We start from the raw sequence: 12308 nt of genomic DNA, 5'->3' as shown, positions 1-12308 counted from the left end.
GAGAATAGAGAGAGGAAAGAAGCACTGGGGGCAGAGAACATGGTTAGGAACAATTCCAGTTAATACAGGTAAGTGATTAGATTAGGTAGGTGGCTTAGATTAGAGTGTCGGCAGTTTAACAGTAGGGAAATGGAAGGATATGAGACCCACTATATTTGGAGATAAAGTCAATAGATTTGTTTCTATCTTCTGTGATGATCTAGCTTGGTGCTAGATAAAATATATAGCTGATCCTCATTATTTGCAGATTCCATGTTTGTGAATTTGCCTACTTGCTGAAATTTATCTGTAACCCCCAAGTCAATTCTCGTGGTGCTTTTGTGGTCATTTGCAGATATGAATAAAGCAGTAAAAAATGTATGTCACTTGATGTTCACATTCCCAGCAGAGGTCAAACCAACAATGCATCCTTCTGCCTTCTTGTTTCAGCTCTCCTATGGAAACAAGTGTCCTTTTGGTCATCTATTTAGAGCCATTTTTTTTTTCTTCTTTGTGCTTTTTGTTGGTGATTTAGCTGTTTAAAATGGCTCCCCCAGCTTGGGGCTGAAGTGCTGTCTAGGGTCCCTAAGCACGGGAAGGCTGTAATGTGCCCTTATGGAGGAAATACAGGTGCTAGATAAGCTTCATTCAGGCATGAGTCATAGTACTATTGGCCATGAGTTCAGTATTTATGGATCAGCAATATATATTGCATAAGATGTCTTTAAACAGAAACACACGTCAAACAAGGTTATATATTGATCTGTTGATGAAAATATTGTGACCCGAGGTTCAAAGGAACCTAACCCTGTGTTTCCCCTAGGAACAATGGTTCAGTATTTGTTAATTCAGTGTTTGGGATGACTCTCTAGAACGTAACTACTGTGAATAACAAGAATCAACTGTATCTATATTTAGGGAATTCCCTGATGGTCCAGTGATTAGGACTCGGCACTCTCACGGTTGGGGTCCAGGTTCAATCCCTGATCAGGGAACTAAGATCCTGCAAGCCGTGCAGCGTGGCCAAAATATATGTATATATTTGTATGTATATGCACAATACACAACCCACAGACTTTCTTGAGCTCTTTAAAGTGGAAAAGCATAACAAGGTACAGAATAATACATATAAAACCTGGAGGAATGCAGGGTGGTAGAATGTGTGTGTATGTGCATGGGTGAGCATGTGTGTGAGGTTAGTTAGTTCCAAGAAGAGAAGTGCAACCTCAAAGGGCTCTTATGAGTCTCTATCTAAGGCTGGTCAGGGATTGAGCGCCCAGTAGGGCTTTAGAGCAATGGTTCCCAAGAGTGGACCATAGGCCAGTGCCGGACTGCCCACATCTGGGCACCCAGAGATGCTTTCAAATGCAGAATCCTGGTACCACTCCCCGAGAGCCTGGTGCAAAAAACCAGCTCCCCACGGAGATCCTGATTGCTGCCAGATTTGGGAAGTACTGCTCCAGTGCACCCCCGAATCATGCAGAAGCACTCAAGGATTTTCCTACCCTCTAACAACTTTAATTCCTGTTGCTTCTGATTTGCAGACATGGAGATATATTTATGAACCACACTGAAAACTGGATTGGCTCTCAGTACAAGAAAGTGGTTTACAGGGAATACACCAATGGAGAATTTGTGGAGATCAAAGCCCAACCGCCAGGAGAGGAGCACTTGGCACTCCTGGGTATGGCACAGATCGCAGCCGTGCACTGCCAGCACACACACACACACACACACACACACACACACACACACACACACACACACACACACACATCTGGTTAGACTTCTGCCCAAGAAGGGGTGGAAGGAACAGAGTAGCCTGACTGCATTCATCCAAGTATGACAACTTCCTGCTCTCCCACTATCAGGGAGTGTGCTGTGTGCTCAGCTCATACAAACAGTAGCCATAAGAAGACTACCAGATGACATGCAAACAGGAATCCTTATCATCAGGGCAGTCTAACCAGTGCCTGTTGCCCTGAAGTTCCTTTGCCACCCCTCTGCCGAGCCAGGAAATTTTCATGTGAAACAAGTTGATGCCTCAGAACAGCAGGCAGAGTGTTTGCATAACTTCACCAAGGTTCTCAATCATCCATGCACGGTGCCTTACCAACACACCATGAAAATCATTCTGACAAAAGAGGAACCCCTTACTTAAGAGGGGTGCTTGGGGGCTTCCCTGGTGGCGCAGTGGTCGAGAATCTGCCTGCCAATGCAGGGGACACGGGTTCGAGCCCTGGTCTGGGAAGATCCCACATGCCGCGGAGCGACTAGGCCAGTGAGCCACAACTACTGAGCCTGCACGTCTGGAGCCTGTGCTCCGCAACAAGAGAGGCCGCGATAGTGAGAGGCCCGCGCACCGCGATGAAGAGTGGCCCCCGCTTGCCGCAACTAGAGAAAGCCCTCGCACAGAAACGAAGACCCAACACAGCCATAAATAAATAAATAAATTAATTAATTAATTAAAATAAATTAATTAATTTAAAAATCCCATCTTTAAAAAAAAAAAAAAAGAGGGGTGCTTGGGTGAATGGCCTAGATTCAGTTCCAGGGGCCCTAACTCCTGGCCTTCTCAGAACCGACTCTGCCTGTCTGATGCCCCGGGCTGCCTGACCTGGAGATCAGATAAGCCCTTCCTGCTAACCTTCCCCACTTTTCTTCACCTGAACATCACCAAACCTGACTCCATTATGAAGATGAAATCTTAAAGCAGAGGGCTAATCTAGATGACTTTTAGAAATCCGTCTCCATTTTTAAAAGTACAAGGCAACTTATATAAATAGTAAGGCTGTAATGTGTTTCTTATTATTAAAATAAGGCACCACGAGATTACTAGATTCATAAATTACTAAACAGCCCATCCATCTTCACCATCTATTAACGTCAGCTCCCAAGCTTGTTCGTCATACCAAATGAGTAATCTCCCATGGGAACATTCCTTCTTTTGAGCCCTGTGTGTGGACAGATCTCTGAAGAAAGGGTGCTGATCTTGCAGAGGGGGCTGGGCCGCCCCCCCCGCCAAAGAGCCCCGATTTGGTTTGCTCAGTAAAATGACACAAACCAGTGACTTCATCAGAGGCAAGCCCAGCAGCACTTCAGCCAGTGGAGCGGGAGGCCCATCTATTCATTTTCTGCAGCTCAGGGAGAGGTCTGCACTCCTGAAGCTGCAAAGGGCACAGGACAGGCCCACCTCTGGTCATTACTGTTCCCTGTGACCCACCAGGCGGTAAATCAGAAAGCATCTGCTCCCTCTCACCAATACAGCAAAACATGTGCAATTTATGTGGTAATGTATACATAAATAGTGATTTTAATATATGTATGCATGTGCCCCATCTGTAACTCTACCCCAAACTACTGTTTAAAAGCATGCCTAGATTTTTCTTTTCTAGCTTTATCATTAAAAGAGTGCTTTTCAGACACTTTCTGATTCATACTAAGTATTTCTTCTGAAGATAATAATAGTCCAACAAATTTTAGATTTATTTAGGCCTTTCATCAGTACAGTTATCCCTTGGTATCCACAGGGATTTGTTCCAAGACCTCCATGGGCACCAAAATGCTCAAGTCTCTTATATTAAATGGCGTAGTACTGTTGGCCCTCCGTATCCGTGGACTCTGCATCCACTCATACGGACAGCCAACTACATTTCTCAGAAGAGCAATTAAAACCATGGTTTGAACCAGTGAAGAATGGATGGGTGTGGTCTGACTCTCAACCGTGGGTGTATCTCCCTATGAATGTAGAATGCAAATACATATTGAGAACCACTGGGACTGGGTCTGATGTGCTTCCAAGATGGAAGTCTGTTTCCACCTCTCTCAAGCAATGCCTTGTGAAGACCCCTTTGTGTACGATACTCTGTCGGTGTGGCTGAGAAAACTGTGTTTGTGGCACGTTCTGGGCACCAAGAGGCACCTGTCATGGGTGAGGGTCGTCCCACAATAACGTGGGTGCAGGCCTCTCCAGAGATGTGTGGGCCGATTTCCACTGGCACTCAGGCTGGTTGCTTGTAACAGAAATGTGTACACGTGAGTTGCTGAAGAACACATCTCGTGAAGGTATCCAAATACTGAGAAACAGCATTGGACATTTGGACATGCATTAGTGAAATCACTGTATTGACCATACATCAATACATATGTTTTAATTTTGTTATCTTAGAAATCCCTTTTATACGCATCATTTCATTGCATCCTCACTATTGTATCCATTAACCAGATAATGAGCAGTTTTAGGCTTACCAAAGGTTACACACAGGGGGATTACAACTGAAAGTCACCATATCCTACATCATTAGTATGCATGGAATTATATATATAAAATATACATATATTTTAATTAAAAAAATTTTAATTGACATTATATTTTCATAGTCATTTGGATTCCAATCCCTTAATGATAACAAAACGGGCACTTTTTTCTGAAATAAAAACAAACAAACAAAAAAAGTCACCATGTCCTGTGGCTATAGCTTTTCCTGGAGAGTATGTCTCAGCAGTATAAAAATTTAAGCATTTATTGAGTATTTACTGTGCTTCAATCCTTACTGTAACCCTCTGAAAAAGGTGTTATTAAACTCATGTTACAGATAAGGAAATTGACTCAGGTCACTTAACTTACTCAAGGCCTCTCTAATAAATAAGTGAAGGAGGCAGGATTTGAACCCAGGTTGGTCCAATTGCCAAACATGACGTGGTATTTAATGCTACCAATATCTCCCTCTAGAGGAAATACACTAATAACGACGCTAACTTTCGTTTATTTTGTCAAATACTACCTACATGTAAGTTACACCAATGTTGAAAAGAGAAATGACAATGCACACAGGTCTGTGTTTTGCCTTTAGGCCCAATGATTCATGCCGAGGTGGGCGACTCCATCCTGATCATATTTATGAACAAGGCCAATCGGCCCTACTCCATCTCAGCCCACGGAGTGGAGGACATGGAGAGTGGGAAGGGACTCCCAGTGCCTGTCACAAAGCCAGGTAACTTACCCCAGAGATCTGCTCCATCCTGATGAGTACTGCAGACTCAACTCTTCTCTGATCTTTTCTGACCTCTGAAGGGTTTTGGAGAGCTCATTGTAATGTCAATGTGCTCCAACCATTACCCCAATATGAAATCACCATTCATCCAACGACCAAGTGCTTATGGAGTTCCTAGGGCTCCATTAGGAACCTTAAAGGGTATTAAGACATAACAGCTAACACATATTCAGTGTTAACCTTGTGCCAGATTTTACATTTAAAACAAGTTTTTTTTAACTCATTTATCCTTAAAATAACCCAGGGAGGTAGACACTAACATATTTCATTTAACCTGATACCATCAATTGTAATGGCCATCCTTACTTTATCTGTTACTAAAGAAAGAAAAAAAAAACATGCTGCCAATTAAACTTTAACATGTCACTGATTGAAAGATACATCCTGACATCAGATGTGCTAAACTGTGAAAAATGTGCATCCTGTAATTGATGAAGTATGATAGTTATGCCCATTTAACAGGTGACTGAAGCAAAGAGGAGTAAAGAACTTAACCAGGTCAGACGTTAGTAACAGTGGAACTCAGTTTGTTTGACTTCAGGACCTGAGCTCTTAACCACACATTTCGTTCAAGATGCTTAAAATGAGTTTGGAAGAAAAAAAGATGAATCATTTCAGCAAGAGTGCAGATTATGCAAGACGAAATTCTAAGTGGTGAAGAATTTCAAGAATATATCTGAGAGTGCTGATAAAATTTCAGAGAAGGAAAACCCATGAAGACTGATTGTTTAATTAGGAACAAATAGGGAAGGCTTTATAAAGGAGACAGAACTCCAACTGGCTTTTAAAAGATGCATTGAAGGGAGAGAAGAGCTCACAATTTAAGGAGCTTCCATAACATTTACACAGTTAAAGTGTGCTTGTGATAAATGTCAAGAGCCCCTGTGACCTTCAGTTACGAGATTGATAGCAACTATAGGTATTACAGGGGAGTTATATTCCATTTTACCTCTGATGAATACATAATAACATTATAATAATGCTATATAATTGCAATAAAGGTCATATAAATTTTTAAAAATTTAAATAGGTATAAAGAAAAGAAAACAATCTAATGCATCACTAGAAAAAGTTAGCAAGGTATCTATTCAAGGATGGGTTGTGGGAAGGGAAATCGTTATTGGCTACTGTTCCAACTTCTGCCACTACCTACTCCCAGTATCAGAAGCTGCTTCAAGAAACTTCTCATGAACATCTAAATGTCTATCTACAGAGAAATAGTCAATTTTGGAATATTCTTAGAATGGACCATTGTACAATCATTAAATGACATTTAAGAAAGTTTTAATAACATGGGAAAGACTTGTTAAGCAAAATACAAGTATAGAAGAAAGACCAGAAGGGAAATAAGCCAAAATGTTAATAATGGTTTTATCTTTGTGTTGGTATTTTAAACAGCAGAGTGATCATCTTTTCTACCTCCTCACATTTTTTATACTTTCTAGGTTTTCTATAATGGATGTGTCTTGCTTTGATAAAGAGGGAAATAGTTTAAAATGGGTCAAAAAAGCTATTAAATATATTTATTTTTGATGGTTGAAAGCAACTCTAAAGGGAGGAAGAAAGGTGCCTATTAGCCATGGGAGGCGGGGAGCTCTGGTAGGGCTGTGGGCAAGATGGTGTGACCCCTCCCAGGTTGTTGTGCCCTGGTGGTGAGGAGTGGTAAGGGACACAACTTCTCTATGCTGACTGGCCTTCCAAGAGTCCTAGATGTGAGGGTTATGAGAGTAGGGAGAAATGGTAAAGGAGAAATTATTATTATTATTTTACTGGAACTCAGAGGGATTCAGTCCCCACAAGGGTCTCTAATAAGGCAGAAAGATTTGGAAGAACCCAGAGATTGGATGTAGGAGCAATAAACTAGCTTTGTGCAGGAAGTCCAGGCAACTTGGAGAAGAACGTTTAATCAGGGCGTGCATGCGATGAAGAGAGCAAACTAGCATTTTAAGAAAAGTAAGCCCCTATCAGTTTTTTCCTCCTCCTCCTCCCCCTCCTTCTTCTTCTTCTTCTCTTCTTCTTCTTCTTCCTCTTCCTCTTCCTCTTCTTCTTCTTCTTCTCCCTCTTCTTCTTCTTCTTCTCCTTCTCCTTCTCCTTCTCCTTCTCCTTCTCCTTCCCCTTCCCCTTCCCCTTCCTCCTCCCCTCCTCCTCCTCTTCCTCTCTTCTTCTTCTTTTCTTCTCCTTTTTCTTCTTCTTCTTCTTCTCCTCTTCCTCTTCCCCCACTTCCTCCTCCTCCTCCTCCCTTTCCCCTCCTCCTTTCCTCCTCCTCCTTCTTCTTCTCCTCCTTCTCCTTCCTCTTCCTCTTCTCCTTCTTCTCCTCCTTCCTCATCTTCTTCTCCTTTTTATTAAATCACTCAACAAACATTTACTTAGCATCCTCTTTTTGTTGAGAGCTGGGCTCCCAGCTGGGGTAGACGATGGATTGTTCCAACTTTAACACCACCCCTGTAGTCACTTGCATTTAGAAAGCTAAATATCAGTTGTTTATCTTGTGATTACCAAGGCATAGGGGCTATAATGAAAATCATGGAAACTAGACCTAAAATTATATTGCTAATCAACTAGTGCATGAGCAAACATGGAGCAAAGTTTCATGTAAGCATTACTTTTGTTTTGCTTTGTGGCTCACATTCAGCTGTAGGTCGCTTGTCCTGATAGGGTGGGGAAGGGACACAGTTCAAAAGGAGATAACAATTTAAATGAGCCTTTTACAATGTGATTATCTTGATAATTCATGAATATATTTATGACTCCTTTGCAAGGCACTGGGTCAGCCCCAGGGGATGTACAGATATGGGGCCTGACAAGAGCAGTGCATGTATTTGTTATTAGTATACATACAAATTAGCAATTATTGACTGCCTTCAATGTGAGGCACTATTCTAGGTATTTTATTTCATTTAATCCTCACAACAATTTGAAAACTGGGATGACTAATCCACTTTAAAAATAAGGAAACTAAAAGTCAGTGAGATTAAGTTACTTGTCAAGGTTGAGTGAAAACAAGTCATTAGGGTTGAGATTTGAAACTAGGCCTCTCTGATTCTCTCTGGTTCCAACTAGATCTCACCTGCCTGCACATTAGAATCACCTGAGAAGCTTAGGGACTATACTGATACCCTAGTACCAGATCCCAGATACTCTAATTTCATTGGTTTGGGATGAGGCCTGAGCAGTGAGAGTTTACAAAGCTCCCTGCTGATTCCACAAGAAGCCAAGCCTGAGGCCCACAGTAACTCAAGCATGCTCAAGCATAACTCTTAGGAAAAAGATACATAATTTGAGGGAAAAAAAACGATTGAGGTGTAAAATAAGTCTTCATTTCCTGAATAAACATCAGTTGATAATAGAAAAGGCAAACTAAGATGGAAGGCTATAGTCTGAAATGAAAATCTATCATTTTGAACCTGCAGAAAATCAAGATGTGAATTTAATGGGAACATTTCTAATGAATGGGCAATTCTACTCAGCAATAAACTTTAACCAAAATATACGAAGAATCTGTTTGTATTTCTTCAGGTAAATTGTCTGGAACAGAGGTAACATGAATAAAAATTTTTTCTATTTCTTCTCATTTATTTCAGGAGAAATAAAAACTTACAGATGGAATGTCCCTAAAAGGTCCGGTCCAGGGCCATCTGACCCAAATTGTATTCCATGGGTTTACTATTCAACAGTAAACTTTGTGAAGGTAAGGTGGAGAGAGCCGCCAAAATGCTCAAAGTGATATGGCTTTAAGCTGACTATTCAAGTTATCACAACTGTGGTGGGTATATGTGAAGAGATGTATTGGTTTAGAGCAGGGGTCTCAAACTATGGCCATGACTGTTTGTTTGCATTATTGATGATGAAGTTGAGTAGTTGTGATGGAAATGGTATGGGTCACACAGTAAAAAATACTTGCTATCTGGTGCTTTACAAAAACAAAGTTTGCCGACACTTGATCTAAAGTATAGGGGAAAAAATAAAATCTCAATGTTTCAATTACCAAATTTAGAACTTACAAGGTAGTTTGAAGCAAGAGTGGATATGGAAAATAGATAACCATAAAATAAATATATATTTTAATTTAATTTATACCATGGTTTTTGATGTGTGAAAAAGGGCTCAGGAAAGAAAACACACTCCAAGTAAACTTAGTAACTGAAACTACAAAATATTTGAATGATAAATAGGGTAACTTTACTTAGAAATTAAAGGCAAAGATTCAATACTGAACTTGAGTCAGGTATGTGTATATAAAACAACTAGTCTAGAATTATACTTCATAAATCGAAGTCCAAATTAAGGTCATATCTGATATAAAATGTAAACATTGCCCATTATTTTAAAAAGTGAGGGATTATCTTAGCCTTCATTTTAAATATTAGATGGCTGCATTAATGTCCTTGAGTTGTATTGGAGAGCGCAAGAGTTCAGGAGAAACATACCAGACACTTGAAAAAAAAAATTACATATTAGAATTATGGGAAACCCACATTTATTTGTTGATTCCTTTGTGCATCCCAACAAATATTTATTGAGCCCTTGTGATGCACAAATGACCCCACCAAGTACTATGAGGGCTGCAAATATTCTTGTCTTGAAGGAACTTATCATGTTCGGGGAAAATAATATGTGTGCACACCCGTAATGATATTACAACTCTGAATCTGGTGAGTTTTATATGAGTGCAGGGCTATAGAGGAGGCATTGGGAAGAGAGTCTAGGAAGAGAGAACATCATGAGTCAAGCTGAAAATAGGGAAGTAGAAGGTGTGTTTGGGAAATGTTGAGAGTCCCGTGTGGCTATCATCTAGGGTAGAAAAGGAAAGCAGCAAGGGAGCATAAGCTAGAAAAGTCCACTGGGAGAGCACATGAGGGGCTTCAGGACCTGTCGAGGATTAGTCTTTTATTCAGTAGGACCATCACTGGAAAGTCACTGAAGACCTCTAGATATGGGAGTGATGACATTAACCTGATGGTTGTCAACAGGATGCGCTGGAGGTGCGGAGAGCAGAGACCAGAGAGGAGCCAATTTCTAGTCCAGGGTGAGGTGTTAATATCCTACACTAGAAGGATGGCAGATAGAATGGAAAGGAAGTCACAGAATGGAGAGGCATTGTGAAGGGAAAAGAAATGTAAGATTTGATAGCAAATGAGATGGGATGGAGTGAGGAAGAAGGAGGAAGTAAACATTGAAATCAAGTTTCCTGGACTAAATGACAAGGAATATCATAGTGCTTTTAGCAGAAATAGAGAATTCAGGAGAAGGAAATGGTTTGAGGGAAATACTAAAATTCCTTTTAGAAATGCTTAGCAGATTGAATTGTTGCAAGAGTCACATCCAGGTAGAATAGCTAATAGGCAGTTGAAAATGTGGGAGTTTTCCATCAAAAGAAAGCTCAGGGCTGAACAACTCGACATGGAAGTCATCCATGGGCTCATATTAATTCCTAAATCATCCAGCTAACTTTTACCCATAGGACGTGGAATATAAGCGTCTGTATATACCTATAAATACAGTCTCACTTGGGTTTCACCTCACACCAGTCAAAATGGCCATCATCAAAAAGTCTACAAATAATAAACGCTGGAGAGGGTGTGGAGAAAAGGGAACCCTCACACACTGTTGGTGGGAATGTGAATTGGTGCAGCCACTATGGAGAACAGTATGGAGGTTCCTTAAAAAACTAAAAATACAGTTACCATATGATCCAGCAATCCCACTACTGGGTATATATCCAGAAAAGATGAAAACTCTAATTCAAAAAGATACATGCATCCCAGTGTTCACAGCAGCACTATTTACAATAGCCAAGAAATGGAAGCAACCAAAATGTCTATCAACAGATGAATGGATAAAGAAGATGTGCTATACACACACACACACACACACACACACACACACACACACACACACACAAATGGAATATTACTCAGTAATTAAAAAGAATGAAATAACATCATTTGCAGCAACATGGATGGAACTAGAGATGATCATACTAAGTGAAGTAAGCCAGAAAGACAAAGACAAATGTCATATGATATCACTTATATGTGGAATCTAAAAAAATGATACAAATGAACATATTTACAAAACAGAAATAGACTCACAGACATAGCAAACAAACTTATGGTTACCAAAGGGGAAAGCGGGGGTGGGGGATAAATTAGGAGTTTGGGATTAACAGATACACACTACATATAAAATAGATAAACAAGGACCTACTGTATAACACAGAGAACTATATTCAACATCGTGTAATATTCGATAATGGAAAAAATCTGAAAAAGAATATTATATATTTATATATATGTATATATGCATAACTGAATCACTGTGCTGTACACCTGAAACTAACACAACATTGTAAATCAACTACACTTCTATAAAAAAATACAGTCTCACTTGAAAAGCACACAGGAAAATAGAAATAAGCATTCGTTTATTCAACAAATATTTATTTAACCCCTTCTATGTAGTAGACACTGGGCTCTGCTCTGGAGACTCAGCTATGAGTGAAGGACACAGCCTCAGCCCTCAAAAAGCTCACTCTTAGAAAATTTTTAGAAATAGTCCTAAATTTTCACAAAGATCACCCTATTCTTCAGGATTTCTTAGTACTTATTCCTTGGTCAATAGTCTTTTAGTATTTTTACAATGACTTTCTTACAAGCAATTAATCAGTGTTATTAAATTATTCAAAGGCTCTTCTAATTCAGTTTATTTTTCTTTCAGGATACCTATAGTGGTTTGATGGGCCCTCTGATTACATGCAGGGAAGGAGTGTTGAATGAAAAGGGAAGAAGAAGCGACATTGACTATGAATTTGTTCTCTTGTTTTTGGTATTTAATGAGAATGAATCCTGGTATCTGGATGACAATATTAAGAAGTATCTTAATAAAGATCCACGAGATTTTAAACCCTCTGATGATTTTGAGGAGAGCAACAAAATGCATGGTATATCAGAGGTTTAAAAAGGAGACAAGCTCATAGAAATCTGTGGAAGGTCCCAGCCTCCCTCTTGTTGAGATAAGCTCATAGAAATCTGTGCAAGGTCCCAGCCTCCCTCTCTGAGCCCTTCTTTATTCCCAGGGGCACCTGGACTGAAGAAAGTCCTCTAAAGCTTTCCTTCAGAGGGAACCAGCCAAGCCATTGATTGGCTCCCCACAGGGTCCAATGAGGTTTTGGACCAACTGTTTAGCGAGCTGTATCTCTGAATGCTGGGATCCCTAAACTATCAGACTGTAAAGTAATTCCTAGGAAATGAATTATCACTTATTGGTATATTTCTA

General features: G+C 40.2%; 1 protein-coding gene across 2 annotated transcripts in view; it reads left to right on the top strand.

The window, feature by feature from the left end:
• The window catches only part of HEPHL1 (hephaestin like 1), an 88883-nt gene that overhangs the window by 69288 nt on the left and 7287 nt on the right, over nucleotides 1–12308 (top strand). For both annotated transcript variants that reach the window (XM_036859213.1, XM_036859212.1), the window contains exons 13-16: nucleotides 1524–1663; nucleotides 4833–4973; nucleotides 8615–8721; nucleotides 11751–11973. In XM_036859213.1, coding sequence (XP_036715108.1) covers nucleotides 1524–1663; nucleotides 4833–4973; nucleotides 8615–8721; nucleotides 11751–11973 — 611 coding nt within the window. The remainder of the gene's footprint in view (nucleotides 1–1523; nucleotides 1664–4832; nucleotides 4974–8614; nucleotides 8722–11750; nucleotides 11974–12308) is intronic.

The sequence above is a fragment of the Balaenoptera musculus genome, chromosome 8, assembly GCF_009873245.2.
Source record: "Balaenoptera musculus isolate JJ_BM4_2016_0621 chromosome 8, mBalMus1.pri.v3, whole genome shotgun sequence".
Classification (NCBI taxonomy): Eukaryota; Metazoa; Chordata; class Mammalia; order Artiodactyla; family Balaenopteridae; genus Balaenoptera; species Balaenoptera musculus.
The sequence above is the reverse complement of the archived record's forward strand: the minus strand, read 5'-3'. Positions and strand labels throughout refer to the sequence as shown.